At 35.6% G+C, this 23,921-nt stretch overlaps 2 protein-coding genes across 2 annotated transcripts; one reads left to right on the plus strand and one right to left on the minus strand.

The window, feature by feature from the left end:
- Nucleotides 1-4,062: 4,062 nt before the first annotated feature.
- LOC113726718 (protein kinase G11A-like) lies at nt 4,063-8,656 on the minus strand. Its single transcript, XM_072076090.1, has 2 exons — nt 7,778-8,656; nt 4,063-4,906 (listed from the first exon to the last, which is right to left on the minus strand). The coding sequence occupies exons 1-2, from the start codon at nt 8,437-8,439 to the stop codon at nt 4,099-4,101; spliced, it is 1,470 nt and encodes a 489-aa protein (XP_071932191.1). The 5' UTR covers nt 8,440-8,656; the 3' UTR covers nt 4,063-4,098.
- A 9,580-nt stretch (nt 8,657-18,236) lies between these two features.
- Nucleotides 18,237-23,750, plus strand: LOC113726743 (serine/threonine-protein kinase D6PK-like). Its single transcript, XM_072076103.1, has 3 exons — nt 18,237-18,789; nt 19,624-21,547; nt 22,726-23,750. Exons 2-3 carry the CDS (start codon nt 19,839-19,841, stop codon nt 23,591-23,593), a joined length of 2,577 nt encoding a protein of 858 aa, XP_071932204.1. The 5' UTR covers nt 18,237-18,789; nt 19,624-19,838; the 3' UTR covers nt 23,594-23,750.
- The last annotated feature ends 171 nt before the right edge of the window (nt 23,751-23,921 follow it).

Genomic DNA, 23,921 nt, shown 5'->3' on the forward strand with positions numbered 1-23,921 from the left:
TAAACGATTAATGACCTCAAACAAAACCTTTTTTGCTAATTTACAACACAAAGTATTAAGGTTGGTAATTTGCATTTCATGATAATAAGAAGTACAAATCCTTATGCTTTGAGCCTGCAGGGATAACTCTTTCAATAATATTGACTAACCTTGCCTCAATTCTCAACTCTTTCACAATCATTAATTTGTCAATTCGAATGAAACTAGTATAGGGAATATAGCTGTACCTGCGCCTAGCACCGCAGGTACAAAAATGTGATGATTCTTTTTTCACGGATTCAAATATTGCTTGTAATACAACTCAACTTAATAAGGGCTTAAGCTGCACATTAACACAGAACTAAAATGAAATCCAAAAATGGAACAACTTGACACTAGGTTGTTTGGATTGTAATTTTTCAGGATTTTTTGAGAAATGTAACACTTTTTAGAATTTGATGTAGCGAAGTTGTAAAAAGGTAATTAAAAAAATGTATAAAAGGAATATTTAAGTAAAACAAATTTTTTTTTTTTTTGCCAATAAATAGCAATCCAAATAAAAGGTATACAGTTTTCGCATTCTCTTAATTTTTCACAAGAGGGTTTAGTTTCTTCCGAATTTATATAGCATTACCCTACCATTACACCCCAAAAAAATAAAAATAAAACAAACATCTTGAAAACTCCACGATCGGCATGCCTCAAGTTCTTTTTTTAAGCAAAATATTGCCAATTCCGATTGTCATTTTTTTTCAAAAATTATTTTGGAATGTAAATATATCATTTGTTCATATGTCTTTTTTCCCCGGGGGAGGGCCAATTCCCCGTGACATTTTTGTGTGACTTTACACAATGGACCAAAGTGTATTAATAGCATCTAAGTAGCTAAATACCGTACTGAGGCATTCAATTTAATCTTTTCCGTTTTGGTTCCTTCCCATCTCATTGTCTAACATCCACAGCCAATCTGCATCATAATCCCCTAAACAGCCTAAGTTGATATAGGTCGCTTTCTTCTTTATATTTTCTTTTGAACAATAAATTAGAAAACACGGCTGGTTCTCTTTATTAAACAATTTTGTACGACGCCTTATTTACTTCATGTTTTGCCTCAAAAGTAGATACGTATCCAAAACAAACCTTTTTGTGTTTATAATATCGGCCCATGATAAATTGTTTGATTTAGCTGATAGTGAATAAAAAAAAGATTAAAAAAATGACTAAAAAATGTATTTACGGAAAATGTAAAAATTTTTTGATAGAAAAGTCAAATCCAAACACTACTAGTACTGATTTTCATGCTTATTTTGCTAGCACGTTTGGATTGCAGTTTTTTAAAGTTATTACAAAAAAAAAATATTGCAACGATTTGATGTGTACGAGGTAAAAAAATAATTAAAAAATATATTCATGAAAAATATAATAATTTCGGAACAGAAAGCTCCAATACCACCACTCAACAAGTATAGTTACAAGTCGAAATTCTTCTAACATTCATAGGACGAGATCCTTGAGTTTGTCAGAGTTGCAGTTACATGCAGTCGCGTTGATTCAAAAAGTAGACCGTTCATGCTAAAATTGACTTCAAAACCTATTTACCAAACACTCCCTAAATACGCATTCAATGTTATGTGCCACATCAGCATTATTAATGAGTGTAACTACGTAGTTTTGCATTATACAGGAAAAATGGACGGAGGAGGATCCTGTCTGCATGGGTCCACAGGACTGGGGTACTACAAAAACATGTCATACGAGTAGCTTGGGGGGGTTTGGGGGGTTTAGTAGTTAAGTGCTGCGGAGCACTTCAAAAGTTGCCGGCTTTTGAAGTGTCTTCGCAGAGTCCATTTATCGAAACACTCATACAAAAAACTGTGAGTTATGAAAGGGGAGTAGCTGAATTTCAACTATCAAATAAATTGTTGGACAAAATATGTAGCAAAATTAATAATGCAAATAATTTTTTTTTTCAAAGATGTGACCATGTCGTGTCATAAATGGTTCTAAAAGCTAAAGTACCAACTATGGAGACCACTCATGCATGGAGAATCGATCCCAAAAAGAAAAGAAAAGAAAAGAAAAAAAATTGTGATCCCTTGAACCACCCCAAATGGAAAACCACACAAAGAGAAGAAAGCAAAGAAGACGTCAACTTTAGCCTTTAGGGGACAGCCCTATTGGAGAGCCTGCCATGAAGCAACATATCCATTAAACCACTAAAACAGAAGATTGAAAAGGAAAAGGAGAAAACAAAAGGAAGCTAATCAATCTAGGTGACAAGAAAGCACAACTAGACCATTATAATAATATTTCTATCATTAAGTTAACATAAGTTGGTTCAATTAATTGGAGCAAATTACTTTTTCAGAAAAGATCGTGTGTTCTAATTTTGTTTATTTGCGTGAAAAAACTATGTTGATAGATAATCAGTAAGAATACAAATGACTTGTGATTTGAAGTGCGCACGTAATCGTGATTAAAGACGAAGGCATCCAAACTTTTTATCTACTCAAGAAAAAGGATTCCTACAACTAAAACGAGAAGGGCTCTTTTGTTGCTGGTGCCTGCAGCACAAGGCTCCAAACACCAAGTCAATCCATGCAATAAACAATCCATGTGGGTGGGGGACATGCTTTAGTCTTTATGATCTCATTAAGCCATTCCCATGCAGAAGGGGCCCTTCACAATATTTCCGATATCATGATGACTTGAATTTAGAAAATTCTCCCTATTTATTATATCATATAATTTAATAAATAAAAATTATATAATAAAAATGTAAAAAGATTGATTTAGTGTTGCCCATGTTGCACATAAAATGTAGCTTGCACTCCTTTCAGCAAGGGCTCGTTCGCATCCGATTTTTTGACATGTTTTTAGCTTCTAATTTTTGTAAATGAATTGTGCGACACGTTGAATAATTTTCTCTTCTAGCTTTTCAATTTTTGAAGACTAAAAAAAAATATTTTAAAGTTACGGGATATTCCTTTTTAAATTCTGATTTTTGCTTTCTAAAAATCAGAATCCATTGAGAGCATATTTCGGGCGTACTAAATATTGTCCATAGGCTTCATATGTTACTACAAACACAAATTATCGTCTATGATGAATTTTGCTTTGCATACATACACATATTTGTTTTCTTTTACGTTGTCGAGAATGGAGAGCCGGTGCGTGCTTCCGCCACCGGCATTGACTTTTCGAGAGAAGAAAATGAAATTTGCTTTGGAAGAAAACTCTGAAAAAGAAGTTTCTTGTGTCGCTTGCAGTTGTATTATTGTAAATGAACGGACAATTGTGCACATGGTCCTATTATCACCTCAATTAGGATGTCTCACCGTCATTTTCATGCTGTTGACAGGATCTTATGAATATCCCGAAAAACACTCAATACCACAAACAACTAATTTGATTCAATCTTTCGGTATGAACGAACATGACATTATCTCATTTTTTGTTTGACATTTGTCGTGTGCGTATATGTTTGTGTTCCAATGGTACCGAAGCAGAGCTATATATCTATATATATATATATATATATATATATATATATATATATATATATATGTGTGTACGCGCGTGTGAAGCAGAGCTACCGTTAAATTTCTTATATATGTATATATATATATATGTGCTCGCGTGCGCGTAAAGCAGAGTCACCGTTAGATTTCTTTTTTAACATTGTGCAAAGATTAATCTTAAAGAATTGGGATTTATGATTAATCTTAAAGAATTGGGATTTATGACATGATATTCTCTAGTATGCTCACAATTACTGGTTCGTGATGAATATGACAAAAAGGGATAAAAAGTTTCAATAGGAATGCATTGGTGAACGTGAAATTTCCACAAAAGCAAACTTCTAATATTGCACAAACATAAGGAAATTTACCAAGTGATATAAGCTTCATTTTACGTGAGCGAAATCAATCCTATCTCCGTACATATCCATCTATACATGAGAGTAGAGTTTTTATTCATGTGGAGACTCTAATCTACATAGCTTTTTTCAAAGGGGGCCCCGGGGAGAGAGAGAGAGAGAGGCCCGGGGGTGGGATAGGAGGATAGCCCTTGAAATGAGCATTAGAGAAATTTTTTTCTTCTCATTATTCATAGTAATTAGTAATAATCCACGGGGGCATTATTGTCTTCTGAACAATTTTCATCCGATATTACATCTCTACTAAATGGAGGAGGAACAAAAGGTGGAGATGTACATCTTAAAAGCGCCCAATTAACTCCATGGAAGAAGGGATGGTGTTTGATGGCTGATGCACCCATAGTTGATCCCATCCGCCTTGCCGGATCCTTCACGAGAAGCTGTGATATCAAGTCCTTCGCGCCGGCCGGTATCCCCGGCTCTTTTGGGAACTCAAGGGCTCGAGCTACAATATTAGCCAGTGTGAGCTCATGGTCCACTCCCCTAAAGGGCGTCACACCGTAGAACAGCTCAAAAATGAATATCCCCAGCGTCCACCAATCCACTGCACTACCATGACCTTCCCCGGAGACGATCTCTGGCGCCAGGTACTCGTGTGTCCCGACAAACGACATTGATCGGACGTCAATAGGCTCGGCCACGAACTCCGGCCTGTTGTGTTGCCCTGGCTTCTTCTTTCGCTTACGCTTAGGATGGAAGCAAGAAACAGCAGGGACAATGCAGTTGGGAAGAATGCATGAAGTTGAGGTAAACGCTGGTGGATCAATGCTGTACTCATTTGGTGCAGGCGCATTGGGTGGATTTTGTTTGGAGATCACTTGGGCCGGTGTTGATGTAGATGTGTCGCACTTTAGGGATAAATCAAAATCTGTCAGCATAATATGACCGTCTGATCGGACCAACACGTTCTCAGGCTTAAGATCACGGTAAACGATTCCCAACATGTGGATGTATTCTAAAGCCACCACCACTTCTGATGCGTAGAACCTGGAAACAAACACATGAGATCATAAGAACTTCTAGTCAAAGACAACTATGGCCGCGTCTTTTGGTCAAGTTTGTCTGTTACAAATTTTTTAACAACTTTAGGTACAATAATCTCAAAAAACTTCTCAAAAAATATCCAAAGATTTACATACTTCAAAAAAATTTTCTACGACTTCTATAGTAAGTTACAGTAAAATTTTAGACAAACACCCAAAAAACTCACTTGCCAAATGGAGCCATTGCTGACTAAAATTAAATAGGAACCATATGCTTTTTGATCACACCATAACCAGCTCATGAAAAGGGTACAGTTTTAATCTTGCTTTAATCATATTTAAACAATAATTATCTCATTCTGTCTATGAAACTAATTAATGGATTGGGTGGTGTGTGATATATATATATATATATATATATATATATATATATATATATATATATATATGTGGATAGGGACCAATATGTTCCCTCGTGGGAAGACTTTAATGCAAGTCATGTCTGTAAGACTCGAATACTTTTCCTAAGCAATAAAGCAACTTAGGGAGGGGGAGTTCAGCAAATTGGTCCCCGTATTATGGCCTGTAGGCATCAAATTTTTTTCTTTCTTTTTGTTCTCTATCTTTGTTTGCTTTCCATCAGCTGTGCATAAATGCATCCACATAATACAAAAACTATATAATAAATGATGACAACAACCTTGAATTGAAAAGCAATTCCACCTAATCAAATAGAGATGGTTGCATCAATGATGTAACAGCAATGCGTTTTTGACCTTGATTTCTATATAATTTACCAGCCTTTCTTGCTTCCTAAAGTCACAAATGAATTAGGTCATATAAAATTGCGGTAAAAGACAAAGTAAAGAAACATCATCAATATCAAAATGTAAGGTTTTCTATTTCAGTTGCTATTTTTTGTGGAGTTTTTGTAGAGAGATGTAGTGTGGCGACTTGCCGTATGTTTGGTAAAATGATGATTAGAAAATATATTTACAGAAAACGTAAATATAATTTGCTTGGTGTGCTGATTTTTACAGAAAAAATTTTACGATATTTTATATATATATATTTTTGAATTATCTTTTTATCTCATATACTACATCAAATCGCTACAACAGTAATTTTTTTTTTAAATATAAAAACTATTAAAAATAGCAAATTCAAAATAACTGTCCACAACAATTATGCATGCAGCTTGCAGAGGAATGTCAAATCAGAAAAAATAATTACAAAAACTATTCCTAACTTTGTGTTAAATCAATCACAACCCACAAGCAGTATTCCAAATTAAGCTAGACAGATTAGAGGCAAATCAGGAACACTGTTCATGCAATTCCTAGTAAGAACCGGATGCCTGATTGACCAGCACAGTAACAAAATATCACTCAAACACCCAAAATTTTCAAGCCCCCGAAATTCCGGAGAAGTTAACGTAGCTGAGATTTGAGAAGCCCCTCCAGGGTTCTTGACCAATAGCAAACAAAATAGAAAATTCCCAAGAGAAAAATTTTAACTCAGATAAAAACTGGGATCGAAGGTTTGTCATTTTCCGAGTGAGAAAATTGAGAGTAGATCAATGAACTAGAAAGAACAAGAGGCCCACGTGACCAACTCTTCCGCTCTCACATGTCCTTAGCAAAGTCAACCATAAACACAGCCCTTCCTCTTCTCCCCAATCCCCAAACTAAAGACTTTAAAGTATTCTTTGTCTTCCATCCCAACCTCAACTCCATGCGTCAGTGATCAAAGCCCCGTCTCTTTGATCTGGACTTTCATTTTCATATTAAGTTCCTAAATAAATTACTACTGGTACTTTTGTACGATCCAAATATGCAAAAAAAAAAAAAAAAAAAAAAGAGGATACCTTTCAGATACTTGTTAGATCATAGAAGGAAAAATGGCTTCAAGTATTATCCGGACTAACCATTATAATTTGGATAGTATGCAAAACAAAAAATAGAGCTAAACCAACATTTTTGTTTGTCAAAGGACGTTCTTGATCTTGATAATTTTATCACAGAAAAATTAGCTTTGTTTGGATTGCATTTTTCTAGATTTTTTTTTTTGTAAAAAATTTATTGTAATGATTTAATATATGCGACGAAAAAAGATAATTAAAAAATATGTTCACGAAGAAGAACACAGCAATTTTTTTTTTGAAAAATTGTAATCCAAACATTTCTTAAAATTTTACCTAAAAGAGTAGTTACTATTGCATATAGTATCTAACATGATATTAAAAACCCCTCTACTACTGCTCTCTAAACTTTTTGGTTCTACTACAATCTATGGCTACCTAAAATTTTAACTTTCTATCATTAAATATACTAGTAATAATCTAGCATAAAACAACTTTTTAGCTACAATTTTTTTTAATCAAAAAAAAAAAAGGAACAATAAAAGCTATTCTGATCAAATCAGAATAAAAAAGCCATTTCACCCACAAACAGACAAAGAAAAAAAAAAATTTTTTTGCAGCCAAAAGCAAACAACCCCACTGATGACTGAACTGAACAGAAAGAAAGCTCTGAACTCTGAATTCTGAACCAGCGAGGGTAAAATGAAAATTCCCACTTCATCAGAATCACCGGCCCCAGGTAAAAACACCAGAAATAGTTTACTATCTACTGCTACTGTTGCTAGCAGTAAAATTTAGTAGGGGTGATCCTCATAATATAACTGACTCCCCATCACCTCCTCCGCCAGGACCAGGTGGTGGGGACCGCACCACCACCCCCTGTTCATGATCCATCACTTTCTCTGCTCTCTCTCTTTTGTGGAGTCGTCGCCACCGTCATCATCACCATATCCAATATTCAAATGTTCAAAATCCAAAAAAAGTATGTACTCATTAGCCCAGAATGTTGCGTACCTGACGGCGGATTCAGGGAATCGTTTCAACGGCTGGCGCTGGCGGAGGACGTGGAGGTCGCCGCCGGGGCAAAACTCCGTTAACAGACACGACCATTTCGGAGAGTCAATGGAGGAGTAGAGCGTGGGAAGAAATGGGTGGTCTAGCATTTCGAGAATTTCCTTCTCCGTCCTCGCTCTTCCTTCTTTATTACGGCCCGCCAGCTCTCTCTTGTCCATTACTTTGGCGGCGAAAAGCGCCGGTTGAGTAGAGGAAGAATGCTGAGCAGGAGGAGGAGGAGGAGGAGGAGGGGGCTCGGGAGATTTGATCTCGGAGAGGTAGACGGACCCGATGTCGCCGGAGCCGAGGCGGTGGAGGAAGCGGAGGTCGGAGAGGGAGAGAGTGGAGGAAGGGGAAGAGGAGCGGGCGCGACGGATGGCGTCCCAGCAAGGGTCACCGGAGGGAGTGGAGGAGTGAGGCTTTTGGTGGGCTGTAGGGGGAAGAGGGAAGACGTGGTGGGCGGAGGAGGAAGAGGAGGAGGTTGCAGTCCAGGTGGTCTCCGAACCGGAACTCGTGGAACGGTGGATGTCGGTGGCGGTGGTGGTGGTGGTGGTGGCTGTAGTGGTGGAGTTGAAACTCATGCTTTGGAGGTCGTCGGCTAAGTCGTCAAGCCATGGCTCCATTGCTTGGCTTGGCTGGTTACTTTTTCCGGTCGCTAGTTGGCTATTCCAGTGGAAGAACACTGAAATGGTGGGAGTGGGTGTGGGAAATAGGGGTTGTGGGGATTTTGAAGGGGGCGATGGGGGGGCTGGATATCGGGGCAAGAAGCTCTAAATGGGCCGGGAAATGTGGGGACTTTGGGCAATGAAATGTAGTGAGAAGGGAAGACGTGGTTTTAGGGAACCGGATTTAGTGGACAAATTGGCTCTTCATTGGGCCCCGAGTTATACGTCTTCTTGCGTATCTATATGTTGGGATGGGACCTGGGACTGGGAGTCCTTAGCTTGGAAAATTGGGTTCGTTTTTATTTTATGTGAGGGAGAACAAAAATTGTAGTCTGCCCCCTTGAACTTTATGGTTTCATCAAATTGATGGAATTTGGTGCTTATGTGTTGAGATTAAGCCCTTAATGTGGATGGATGTATGTGACCAAGTGTTGACACATTTTTTGATCTTGGGATGCTGTCAATGTAAATTACGAAGACTGAAAACGAGTTGATGTGAAAAATTACTATGGGTAATAATTTAATGATGGTACAAGTTAAGAGGAAAAGTACTAGTGTTACTATGTCCATTACTAGAGTGTGTTTGGGCAGAGGATTATTTGAAAAATAATTTAGAATAAGACTCTAGCATTTTTTATGATGTAATTCACGTGAGATGAAAAGATAATTAAAAAAATAAAAAAATAAATTAAAAATCGTGTTTCATTTTTACTTGCATTCAGTTTGTTTCACGTGAAAGTTTTCAGAGGGACAAAAGTCCCTCCTTCGATGTGGGTAAGGATTTCGAAACCCTTTGCTTGCATTTCTCGTTCAAAAATTTTTTGGAACATTTTTTGAGGTAATTTATTTCCTTTTGAATTCTCAATAATTTAGTTGCGTCCATCTCCATCTCTTTTCCTCCCTCTTTCTAGTATAAGACTGCTCGTAAAATGCAGTACCCTAGACTTGAAAAAAAAAATGTAAAGGTTTTTAAGATTTGAATCGTTTGACTGTTAATGTGCTAGTAATTATACATGTTATATGAGTATGTTGTGTGCACGTGTCTTGTTATTGAATTTGCATTTGAGGTCATATTGATTGGGCGGTTATATTGTCGCTTTAATTTTGCATAATTGCCTCGCGAATACTTATCATTCATCTTATTTGGTTGGACGGAGAAAAATAAACCATCAACTACGCCTCTTAAAATTTCCAAATTACGATCTATATGTTTCCAAAAGTTTCAAAAAAACATTTTAATAAATATTCCTTGATGATTTATCCATAAATTACATGAACTTTCATGCATGTTCTAGATTTTTTTACATTCATCTAACAAGTTAAGTAAATAATAATATGGCATTGGGAAAAATAAGATTTTTTCTTTTAGCTAAAAAAAAAAAGAAGCATTTTACTTTTGTTTTTGATACAATGCATTTGTCATGAACTAAAAGATTTTAGACAATGTTGTATTCTTGATTTTTCTTTTTTTTTTTTTTTAGTACAAGTAAGAGATTTCGAACTCATAATTTTTCATTTAAATTTTCTCCCCGAATCCTTGACTCAATAAACCCTGTTATCGTGCTATCCAAAATGCATTGGGCAAGTTGCAATTTCCTCTTTTAAATTTTATATCAGTGCGAAACAACTATTGGACATGCCCAGTAGTTGATTTAGGATCAATAAAAAAGTTCTATTTGAATGTATAAAGACCTCATTTGCTAATTCACAAAGTTAAATGGAGTTCATTTGACATGTTAAATGAAATCAAGTGGTGATTCCCATATGTTCATATAAAATTTTTCATTGGTTTTGGAACGACTACATGCTTAATAGTTGCTCTGTATTGAGATAAAATTATCCGTCAGTGAGTTGAGCACTTTAGATTTTTTGCAATAGCCCTCCAAATCATAGTTTATGTTATTTGAGCCCCAATTCATTACCATCTCTAGCCTGCCTCCTCGAATGTCAGAACCTATTTCATTCTTGTCCTTCAATATTCTAATGACCAAATTCTACACCATCATACGAATAACGAGAATAACAATAGAAACTATTAAATCTCACGAGTTCTAAGGGGGAAATCACTCAAAATTATCTGACAAGTTGAGGAATATTAGAGTGGTTACGGGGTTTAACCACTCTTTTCTTTTTCTTTCTAACAACACGAATTCTTTCTTTCTTTCTTTCTCTCTTGTTGCCAATATAATTATTCTGTGTAGTTTATAGAGTTTCACCAAAAATGTTATTGCATTCTGATATTGCAGAAGGATTTGCCACTCTAGTCAGTGCATTACTCGAAGGGTGCCTTCATTTACACTGGACCCTTTCTATTGAATTAACCGTAAGCTTTGAGTCACTACTCTAAATGCTCATGTTATATTTGAGGACCAACTAATCTTTTGTTGCTATGTCTAGTACTTAATGAGAGGCTTCAGTTGAATTTTACTTGGATTGAATACTCCACTGTTTTTTAGCAGATGAAATATCCTTTCTCGTTACGTGACACGATCTATGTATCTTCTGTCATCAGTACAATTTTCTTTGTCAAACAAATCATCGTGTTGGATGATTTTCAACTAATTTATTAATAATATCGACTTTTATTTTATCCAAAAAAAAAAGGGATTCTTTCTCATTGACAACACACATCTTTCCTGTTATGGTTAACATGTTTTAAAACTGAGATAAAATCATACCAGTGGCAAATTGTTTGAAGGCAATTTTTTCAAGTGCCGGAAAGCAGTCTACTGCAATGTTGAAAAACTAATAATGAAATATGGAGAATGAGTGTCCAAAAGGATAATTATCAATAACTATACGTTCCTTAATGGTGAAACACTGATGTGGTGAGTGCTAATTGGTATTTTTGGCAATGCCCAATTGAACAGTATAATAAGATTCTTGTTCCAACAGTTGAAATTTCTTCAATCCCATATTGCGTTGGAACAAAGACAGTTTGTTGATGTGCAGTACAGTTTCTTGCATCAGTTGAGAGGAGCAAAATAGATAATATGCACTTGCCAACAGATACTACTGATTGCTTTTTTGCCACGGATAGTACTTCTGTGTTCTTTTCTCTGTTCAAGTTTTCACAATATTGGCCCAAAACGTTTATAATTGATCTTTATGGTCTAATCTGTTTCACTGTTTGGACAAGAAAACCCAAGACAGGTAAAACAAATTGCTGTCCTATGGCCTGCAAGGAACTTGATTTGCTTCTTGAAGCAATTGGAAGGTGGTGGTATAATATACAATCTGTCAAGGACATTAGGACAAAAAGTCGAACTCTTGTATAGCTTATGGTTGAGAAAACATGTGAACGCATTAACGAGAATTCATGATGGCAGGCAGGACATGCAATTCTATCAAAGAAAAAAAAATTTAGTTGATATAACAATAAGTTGGCACTTTAATTTTTTTTTTTTTTTGCAATTCAAGAAAATGAGAAGTATAAATATTCAAGACCAGATGTAGCCAATTGGTATGGCTTTTTATCCCATCTTAGAATGAATGAAGGATCGTTGGTATGGCTTCTAGGGGTAATAATGAACCAAATAGTTCGACTCGATCTCGTAAGCTGCTCAGGCTCGACGAGCCTAATCGAGTTTTTTATAATAAGTATATTTTTAAATTTTTGTATTTATTATTATGAAATATCAATAATGTCCATTATTTAAAATTATATGTAAAATATTAATTTTTATTACGTGAGCTTGATTTCACTCGAATAGACTCGATTAAGTTCAATTACACTCGAATAGGCTCGATTGAACTTACTTTGACTCGATTAGATTTAATTAAACTCGAAATCGAGTAACATAAACTGAAGTCAAGTTCGAACTCGAGTTAGTTATTTTACCTCTAGTCAAGTTCGAGTAGTGCACAATTTGATATCGACTCGACTTGAATACACCCCTAACGGCTTCTATCATTCCAAGCTCTCTTTGTCCTCGGCCTTCCAGAAAAAAAATGAAACAAGATAACTTCTACCATAAATACAAATTTTAATAAAATTACGATGTTTTTATCAAAAAGGATAAACTAAAGCATAGACAAGAAAGTCTTGCCAGCTTAAACTTTAGACTCTCAAAGTTTACTATTGCTAAGAGAAGAGGGATCCCTATGAAAGTTCTTTTCTCTGATTTGATTGCTTCCAAATCCTAGCGTCTTTTGTTTGACAAGCACTAAAAATTAATCCTCCTCATGCAACAGTAAACATCCATTATTTCCTTAAATAAAGTACTCAAGAGCAATTGATTGTATAAGTTCCTTTTAACTTCACTTTTTGGGACGCCTGCTAGTAAAAGTTGAAGAAGTCCTATTATCCCATTATCATGTGACTTAATAATAATTTTATGACTTGCCTTGCAAATTCCATATACAATTTTGGTAACTAGGGATCCACAGATAGTACCTTCAAAGGAGGCTCTCGTTTCTCTTAAGAATTTAAAAGCATAACCTTCAGAAAGAGATCGGCAACGACATTAATTAGTGCTCCAGTCTGCACTAACCTATAGGTTTTGTTTATTCTCTTTCCGTAAAGTCTATAGTCTTTTTTTTTTTTTTTTTCTTTTCCGTATCGTATAGGTGGGAGGTCTTGAATTTAGGACATTTTACTTGTAATATCTCCCACCTTATCATCCAACCGATTATTGAATGCTTAATTTAATTTGGATATTACACATGACTATTGAATGATTAGGAATAGGGAAACAAATCCTTACATCATAATCTGCTAAAATGGCACAGTAAATTCTTCATCAATCGTCAGATCTTTTATTTCTTTCTCCTAATTTGTATTCCCACTTCAACAATTTTCTGCCTGCCTGAATGCACCACCATTCAACTACGTGGTACTTATTGGCTGCAGGCAGCCAGTTATACATAGATTCATATCATGGCAATCCTCGAAGAGGGCAGTGGCATCTTGAACGTGACAACCAAATTAGCATCAAATCGTCTCAAATTAAGGCCAAAGAATTAGAACATTTTATGGTCAAAACTCAAACCACCAAAGGAGCATTTGTTACTGGGCAACCAATTGAATTTGAATCTAAAAAGAAAACTATTTGTATTCATGCATGAAAGCTCTGCTGGAGTTGTAATCATTAGCCTTTTCTCCTTTGATCAATCATAATAATAAGCTACAGAAACCAAACTATAGAGCAAAGTAATAGTGCTGATATTTTTAGGTAGACAAGCTTTCCAATTACCCCTTTTCTAGCCCAACCTTTTACTCCTGTTCTTACATTCTAAACAAAGAGAATAAAGAATTACTAGATCCTTTTTACTAAGGAGAAGTATAAAACCATATATATATATATTTTTAAATTTTGTCATCGATCCATAGTGCTTAGAGCCATAATCTTTCTTTGTGATCTTTAACACTAGAATATTGCTGATTGAAAGACAACCACTTGTGAATTGCAACTTTGCAACTGAATTGTTTGGGGGCGTTTAAAGTCCATCATAAATAGTATGACCCCTCCCAAAAGGCAAAAGGTGACAATGGAGAGTGTATATGCAATGAGAAAGTCAACAGGGGCTCCAACAACCAGAGTAAAAGAACTCTTTTACTGGTCTCTTTTGACTGTAAATACCATCTTGTAATGCTTAACTATCATTACATTTTGTTCTGTTTAGGGACTAGAAGACCAACTAGGGTAATCTTTTCTGCATTATGACACATGAGAGAAAAAATAAGTGGTCCTACATTGATGGACTGATATCTTTGTGCAAATGATTTTCATTTTTTTTCCATAGAAGAGTTGGAAAATGTAAAATTTGAATGGCTTCTGGCACAGTTAGTAACCTTAATATCGAAAGCAATAAGATCAGTCTCCAATGGCCCCCCAGGGCTAGAGCTGGTGGTAGTAGTCTAGTTAGGTGAGTACCACTACCATCGCAAAGGTTTGAAATCTGGGTGCTACGATCGGTGATGTTGGGCAGCCTCTCCTGACCCGCAGAGGATTAGTTGGGTCGTACGGTAACCAATTCATGAATCCAGATATCTTTGTGTAGACAAAATAATAATAATAACATCAGTCTCCAATGGACCAATACTAGCTAGTTCATTTTTTTTTTAAGAAAAAAGTTTGGATGAGCTCCGGTCTAATGACTATTATAGGTTAAAACATGCATCCGAGAATACAAATTGCCCACCAATTTGATGATGGTTCGTTCTTACCAACTGAATTAATTTATAGTGACTATACTAGCAAACTGAATTCTATCATCGTACCATCAACTTTTTTGTTTTCATTCTTTTGTACCAAGAGGTTCAGTTAACAGCTTAATTAGGTAATGAAACAAAACCATTAATAATGAGAACAGCCGAAATATACATACAAAGAATAAAGACTTGAAACATTTCGACCAACACGTTTTGACATAAGAGCTGCAATATTGCATTTCTCGAATAACGGGGAGGGAGGGAGACAGCATGAAGAGCTGTCGTTTGATCATGTTCATGCTGTCGTTCTGTGTCTAACTTGGGTTTATTATCTTGAGGCTGACACCGTCGCAGCCATGCACCAAATGTCTAGAATTCGAGGTCCGACCAAACCATAGTTTTTTGTGTGAACGTTTTATGGTTACAGAAATTGGAAGATGGCATTTTTAGACTGTATTGTCATCTTTAGGAGAGGAGGAAACCCTATGTAGAGAAACATTCAGGACATGAACCGTCTTAAGTACATGTACGAAGCTTTACTGTAATGTTTTTCATGCAATCCAGTTATTGTCGGTGAGAAGAAAACCTTTACGCTCAAGCTATGTAGGTCTGATCTTTTTTTTTTTCCCTCTCCTTTGGTCATCTATTAAAAAAAAAAATCAAACATCTATGATTGGCTATTTGTTCTTTTCATAATGAAATAATTCACAATATTTTTCTTAATTCATTTTTGAGAAGTGGAAGACAAAGGAGAAGAGAATGGTAGCATTGAGAACTTGATCCTTGGCTAGGCTGAAAAAAAAAAACCCTTTCCCTAAGATATAATTTTATTGGGCTTGGAATGTTAAACTTTGAATTTTTTTGTTTTTCATGCAACGATGACCTTCGCTAGGTCAATTTTATTAAGGGTTGTGTTTTCATAAATCTTAGTAATAGTTATTATTTATACAACAAAAGTACCAAAATAAATTGCTAGAGTTACTTCCCAATTTTTTTTAGGAGATAGTACAGAGAGCGGTTAAAATCTACGTAAAAAACTGCATTAATTGTTTCACTTTGCAATTGTCTACATATTTCCAACGCGTTTGAATGTAATATTATTTAAAATAATTATTATTACACCTTTTATGATGTGATGTATGTGAAATAAAAAAAAAGAACTTGAAATATAAAAAAAAGTGCTTTAAAAATATGTTTATGATATAAGAAAAATAATATTTGAGAAAATATTTGTATCCGAATACACACAAACTTTCTCAAAGCTTTGTGGCATGTTCTCTACTTATTCAAAAAAAAAAAAAAGCAAGTATCTTGTAACTTCTTATTTTAGTTTTTTCTCTTTTAGTTTAATAAAAAAGTCAATAGCTAAAATGAAACGCACATATATTTGAGAACGACAAAAAGCAAATAAATCAAGAAAAATATCTCAAAGTAACGTATAATATATATTCATACAAATTCAAATGAGCAATTCATCTTGTTTTCATCGGGAAAAAAAAAAGGTTCATTGTTTACTGAATTCTAAGTAGACAATTCAACATCTACCATTAATTTGGCCCGTTTTTGTTTGGTTTAATTAGTTGAATGCCGATAAGAACGGGGGCACCCAATCTGTCTATCTTTTTAGCGTAGCCAAAAAACTTTTGACTCCTTTTGACTTTCCTGCATTCGTGGTCGAGAAGTATATACCTTAAAAAAAAATATTAATTTTTTTTACACTGATAATGTATACACGATTAGCATTAGCATTGGATGAATGACAATTATATAAAATTTGGATTTAAAATTCAATTTTTACACGCATGTTATGAATTAAACGATGATACTGTATACACTGTGAGTGTATATAAAATTTACTAAACAATAAACTAGTTTTTAATGAAATGTTCATGCCTTTGTATGCATGCAACAAACTAATCTCAAACCATCCTTCCAATAAATAAATAAAATAATAAATAAACAATGAATTTCAAAATGTTTAAGGGAAATTTTGAAATAAAAAACTTCTAATGCTTGGACAACATTTACTGTGCTTTGTTTTATGAGCATGAAAATCAACAGGTGATTTATTTCGCGAGTATTCAGTATTGGTAATTTAAAATTTTCACAAATTCAATGACGAGAAATTTTTTATATTCATTTTGCAAGAAAATCACCTTGATTTGGGTTTTTCAATTCCATGATCTTAAGAGGAAAAATTACATGTACACAAAATATAAGGAAGAGTAAGAAGAAAGAAAAAAAATTAATCAAAGTACTAAAGGAATAGTAAGAAGAAAGAAAAGATTGAATGTTGAACAAATGAATTATGAATTGACAAATATAACCTTGAAAAATATGCAATAAGAAACTCGAAATACCAACTCCAACTGCTCTCGGGGTTCACATGACCCTCTTAAATTTGTAGTTGCTTTAATCCTCAGATATATGTGTACATTAGTTTTTGGCAATTTTGTATTTTTCAAGTGTTCATATTACGCAACCACACGTCTCTTGGACTGTCCGAATGTTAGCATGAAAAAAAAAAAACCAAGAAACTCGCAGTGAAAGGAATTGGCGTACTATTATAGATTCAATTTCCTTTTTCTGTATGCTTATTTTAGCTAAAACGTTTCAAAATGCAAAATCTAATATTGGTTAAAGAAGACATTAAAAAAAAGAGAGAGAGAGAGAGAGAGAGAGAGACAGAAAGAGGATTAACTCTTGTAAAGTAAAGTAAGACCCTTGTTTGGATTGCAATTTTACAAAAAATTTACATTTTCGGTGAACATATTTTTTTAAGTCATTTTTTAGTACTTTACATACGTCAAATTACTATAATATATTTTTTGATAAAAATTTCAAAAAATAGCAATTCAAATGAGAATTACTTTGGAGCCGAATAAAATATATTATAGTTTGGGTATATTTTGTCTAGTTAATTACGTTCTGTCCTACTGCTGTATCTGTTGCTACATGTGACGTACAATCATATTATATTATTATATTTACGTGCACTAATTTTTTCAACCATGTAACAATAAATATTATATTTTTTGATTTAATGCTTTTTTACATATCAAATAATATAAAAAATATATCAAATTATAGGTGTAAACGAACCTCAATAAAACGAATATCCTAGCATTTTGACGAATTTGAAATTCGGTCTGTGTTTGATTTTTTCAATTCTAGATCTGAGTTTGAACGAACCTTTATCGGATCGAACTCGAATAGATTGAATTTTTTTTTTTATAAAAATTTAACATCGAATTTATCAAATATAAATTGCTATTAATTGAAGAACTACGTTCGAATGAACTCTTACCGATTAAGTTGGATTCGAGTATTAAATAGCTTAATTCATCTTATATCCTCGTATCAAATAGAAGAAAGTGGTTGTTCATTCAATTCTTTTTTTTTTTTTTTGTTGTCAAATGTTGTTCATTCAATTCAATGTTCACAAAAGAAGAGAGGGTGGAGTCAATGCAGGCAGGCCAGCCACCAAATCACCAAGACCTCTCAAGTTTCGCGTGTACACTGTAGCTGCCACCCCCCCCCCCCCCTTTCTCTCTTTCTCCTTCCCCTACGCTACACCCCCTACACTACAACCAACGTACAATACAGCCTACGCAAACAAACTCTACCTCTGCCCTCCCCTTCCCTCTCTCTCTCTCTGCCCAGTTGCTTCTTTTCTCTGTTTCCGCCAGTTGGTGGTAGAAACTAGAAACCATAGTAGAAGAAGAGAGAAAAACTGCAAAAAAAAAGGAAAAAATCTTAATTCACAGCATTCAATTCTCAAGCTAAAATGGCTATTCAATATCCACCCAGACATGGGATAAGTTGGCGAAGACCAAGCCCAACAACCATTTCTTCTTTCTCCTGTGTCCTTTTTGTTCTCTGAAAATCTCATTTCTCCATAACTTAGCTGTTTTCCAGTACAAAACTTTTTCTCTTGCTTTTTATTTCAAATACAGTAGCACTGAGTACTTTGTACTTTTGTAGAGTATTTTCGCCTTTTCAACTTTCACTAGTCAAAAAATCATCCTCTTCATCATTTTCTGATTTTCTCCTTCCCCTGCCTATGTTGTTTTGAGTACTTTCAAACGAGTTTTGAATATATTTAGCTCAATAGTGCTCTCATCCCACATAACTTCTCTGCCTACTTTCATCAGGTTTGCTTTTCTTTCTTCAATTGAGTTCTTTTTTTTTTTTTTTTTGTTTTCTGTTATTAAGTTTAGTAATCACCCTCACCACAGAATTTTTCTTGTGTTTTGTTAAATTGTTTAGTTTTGAGTAAAAAAAAAAATTATCGTTGGATTTTTGCCTATTTCCTTTGATACTACTTTTTTGTTATGATCTCATTTTTCTAGCTTTCCTGTTGTTTTAGTTTTCGTAGCCAATAGGCCCCTTTTTGTTGATTAGTAATATCTGTTTTGCTTCTGTTGTTGAATGATATCTTCTTTCGAAATTAGTTTATAGATCCACTGATAATAAACATAGTTGTAGTTTCTCCTTACCTGAAAATTTTGCAATCCTTTTCTTAGTATTAGTTTTTGAATATTCGTTCTCGTTGATAAGGTGCAGTTATTATCATTTACTTTGCCTTAAAAGAAGACGTAAAGTAGATATACAGTGTATAGTAGAAGTTTAAATGAAATTGGGTTATTGTAGTTTGGAAATTGTAATATGGTAAAATAAGATAGAGTTTATGTTCATAAACAAAAGTTAATTAGTCATTGATTGTCGAAGTTAAAGTGGTCGTTGTTCCATTGTCGAAAGCCAATTGGATGTTACCTGGCTTTAAAATTAAGTTAATGCGGTGGTTGTGTAGGATCACATCATATAGCCCTCATTGATATTTACCTTTTAGCAGCAATTCAGGAAATAAAATGATGCTTAAAGAAAACATCTGGGAATGGGGAGAATATTTTGATTGATGATATTTCTGAGCAATTACTTTACTGAGTGCTTTTCATTTACATTTTCCTTGTATTGATTGTGTACAGAAGTTGGATTCTGCTGATTGTGCCATAGGTAGAAGATCTTGATCAATAAGTGAATTCGGACTTCAGTATGGCTGAGCATTCCATCAGAGGCTTTGAAGCGTACCTGGTTGAATGCGGTGGTCCTTTCTCGAATGCTTTGTCTGAGATGGGTTAATGTTAACTTTTGACACCATATCTTTCTTGAGTTTGTTTAGGAGGAGATAGGAGTGAGAAGTATGATGGCTGGCACGAGTGAAATTGTTCAGTCCGTGGAAGAAGTTGATTGTGAAAACGGATTAGATGAGAATGGTTTTAAGGACAAGGTATTGAGAACTGGGCACAAGTATTCTATAGAGGATGATATCAACAAGCTTTTTGAGGCAATAGATATTAAGAATTCTCGTAGGGCTTCAGGTCAATCGGAAGGCCATTTTAGAGATGGATTAGATAAGAGTGCCATGAAAAGACCAATGCGAGTTGGTTCTGCTCAGGCATCTGGTATTGGAATTTCGGAGTCCACAAGTTTGAAACAGGCACTACGAGGATTATGCATCTCTCAGGCATCAGAGATGGCTGCTTTGAAAAAACGGCTGGCAAAAACTGGTATGTCTAGGCACTCAGAAGCAGGAAATATAAAGAGACTTTACAGGGCTGTAGTTGTTGAGGCCGGTGAATCTGGTTATCCACTTAACCAGGGTCGTGGAAATTTGGTGGAGATATCTCTTGTTCCAGAAAGCAGCACATCATTGAATCTTGTTGGCAACGCACACACATCTGAGCATATGAACAATATTGAACTTTCAAATTATCATGCTAGCTCCTCTACTCTTTCAGCAGATGAATTAAGACAAAAAGAAGAGTCGACTGAAACACCAGCTAAAGGTGAGATGGTTCCTTTGTCAATTTGCAGTGACCTTTCTAATGCAGAATTAGAAGAGAATAAGAAATTGAAAGTGGAGCCTTCACCAATTGGCCCTTCTGGTAACAAAAAACTTCAGATGCTTGATGAGCTTGTTCCTGTATCAATTGGAGTTCCAGATGCACCGTTTTGTCCAGACAAGGAGCAGGAAGAAAAGTTCCACTCTGCTTCTTGTTCATCAGTTTCAAGTGCAAACAAGGCAATCAAATCAGCAGCCAATAGTCCACGCTTAATTAAACCACTTTTTAGGGGCAAAAATTTTGTTATGAAGAAACTTATGTCCAACTCATCCACTCTGTCCAGTGGTTCCTCTCAATGTAATAGTGAAGAAGTTTGCCGGACCCCTGACTCTGCTTTTAGAAATGGGCCTGAAGAAAATATGGTTTCCCTAGAAATATGTAGTACGAGTGCAGAGGTGAGCTCAAAGTACGTGGACTCCAATCCTACAAATTCAGGTCTCGCTCTAAACAATACTAAAAGAACTAAAAGTCAATTTAGGCAGGCTGATGAAAGATCAGGGTCAAGGGAGAAGGGAGAGATATCACAAAGCTCGAAAAGTAGCATTGGAGACTACAGCAGTACCACGAGCTCTAGTGAAGAAAGCTATCTCAGTAGATCAAGCCGAAGTGGCTATCGGCCTCACATGTCAAAGGACTTGAGATGGAAAGCTATTCATTGTATTCAGAAGCAGCATGGATACCTAGGCCTCAAACATTTCAAGCTGCTGAAGAAGCTTGGTGGGGGGGACATTGGGAATGTCTACCTTTCTGAACTAATTGGCACAAACTGCCTATTTGCTGTAAAGGTTATGGATAATGATTTTCTAGCCAGCCGTAAGAAGACGAATAGAGCTCAAACTGAAAAAGAGATATTGCAAATGCTTGATCACCCATTTCTCCCTTCCCTCTATGCCAATTTTAGAACAGATAAATTCTCTTGCCTAGTTATGGAGTACTGTCCAGGTGGAGATCTGCATGTGCTCAGGCAAAAGCAATCCAGCAAGAGTTTTGCTGAACAAGCAGCCAGGTACTGTGTCAATCTACATAACTTTTGACTGTAAGTATGTATATGTTAATGGGAACCATGGTTTTGAGAGTGTTTTCCTGGCTGAATACTTACTAACTTGATGCTCTGAAATGTTGGTTTACGTCCCCATTCGTACTTCAAGCCATATCCCTCACTTTATAATTCTCATGAATGGGGATAAATGAAGTCATTTAACTTGTCATGGAGCAATCTGTGTTAACAGGCCAGTTTTGAAACTTTGTCTCCAGCAAGATTTTGCTTCAGAATCAAGTTTGGTATACTTTGTGTCGGATCTAGTTGATGAAAAATAATACTACCAAGAAGACTTTTGCCTATTATATGGGGGACGAGTTGTTTTTTATAACATTCAAAATTCTCAACTCAGTGATTCAACCAATCTCACTGCAGGGATTAACAGCTTTAGGATTTGATCTGGAGTCATTGATTCTTATGTCTTTTTCAGCTCTGGAAGATATGAAACTGTATGAATCTGAGTAATGCTCCTACAAGTATGTTAACTTTGCATCCAAATCAATTTGGGAGCATTAGTTTCTGGAATGTGGAGGACTAACTAAGCCATTGATTTCCTTTCGAGATTCAATGACCAAAAGAAGTATGAGTACCTCATTAGGAATTAGCAAAATGTTCAGGAAGCAATAGACACAATGGATTATGAGGTACCAAAATCAACAAATACTCAATATTTGCCGTCTCAGGACCTTTGAAAAGGATGTTTACCAACTTCGATAACCCGACAAATACATTAAATTGTCATACTTGTGAATGATTTTGCTGTTTCTTGTGTTTACATGAAGTATTTAGGGATACTAGCTAGTAGTAAGCTTTTATTGAAAAAAACCATGACTTTTTTGACATAGAGCATGATTATTTTAATATAAGGCCAATATGCTTCTTAATTTTTGGAGATCTGCTCCAATTTTCATTAAATTCAAAATCAAAAAGAAGGGAAGGATTTAAAATGGCTAACTGATGCAGTTAACATGCACTTCTCAGTATGAACCTACAGGAAATTTTAGCTTCTGAAGGACATGACAAAAATCTTATCAAGTCTTACTGGCCCTTTTACTCCTTATGTGGTGTCCTTGTTTAGAAAGAAGCACATGCAAAAAGCTTCATATATTATTTAACAGTAAGTTTTCTCGTGGTGCATGATGCAGGTTTTACATTGCTGAAGTTCTTCTTGCATTGGAGTATCTTCACATGCTTGGAGTTGTGTACCGTGACTTGAAACCTGAGAATGTTTTGGTCCGAGAAGATGGTCACATTATGCTCACAGATTTTGACTTATCGCTAAGATGTGCAGTAAATCTCACATTGCTTAAAGCATCGTCACCTGTTGTGGAGCCTCCAAAGAGGATGCCAAGTCCTCCCTCAGAATCCAGCTGCATAGATCCTTTCTGCCTTCATCCATCCTGGCAGATGTCCTGTTTCAATCCCAGATTTCTATCTGCTGCATCGAAAACTCGTAAGCTAAAATCTGAGCTAGCTGCCCAGGTGAGTCCTCTACCACAGCTCATAGTGGAGCCTACTAGTGCACGATCGAACTCCTTTGTTGGAACACATGAATACTTGGCTCCAGAGATCATAAAGGGTGAAGGTCATGGGAGTGCAGTAGATTGGTGGACCTTAGGAATTTTTGTTTATGAGCTTTTATATGGTAAGACGCCTTTCAAAGGGGCAAGCAATGATGAAACATTGTCCAATGTGGTATCTGAGTGTCTCAAGTTTCCAGCAGGTCCCATGGTCAGTTATCATGCTAGAGATTTAATCAGACGGCTATTACAGAAGGAGCCGGAGAACAGGTTGGGTTCTGAGAAAGGGGCAGCTGAGATAAAGCAGCATCCGTTTTTTGAAGGCCTGAACTGGGCTTTAATACGCTGTACTACACCTCCTGAGGTGCCTAAATTTTGTGAGTTCGGAAGTTTGACTCCTGACATGGCATCACATGATAAGGAGATTAGCAAGTTTGTGAAAGAAAAAGGATGTAGGACGATAGGAGAGGATATAGTGTTTGATATGTTTTAGCACATACATATTTATAGGTTTGGGAAGCAATAGCGATGGTTTTCCTTTTTAACGGGGCTTTCTCATCTTTGTTTTAACTGACATATAGCATATACTGTACATTCATATGCAAAAGGATTGTTTTCAGGTATATTGAAGTATGATACATCTTCCAAAACTGTTGTCCCTGTGGTTCTTGTACCATCTCTATTGGATTTTAAATTGGAGAATTGCCTGACTAAAGCTAAAGATCAGGAACATATAAAAATGATCGTTTAAGCATCATATAAATTCTGTCTTCGTATAAACATGCATAGGGCAAAAGAGAAGTCTACCTTGTATTCACACA

Source organism: Coffea arabica, chromosome 1c, assembly GCF_036785885.1.
Source record: "Coffea arabica cultivar ET-39 chromosome 1c, Coffea Arabica ET-39 HiFi, whole genome shotgun sequence".
Taxonomy (NCBI): Eukaryota; Viridiplantae; Streptophyta; class Magnoliopsida; order Gentianales; family Rubiaceae; genus Coffea; species Coffea arabica.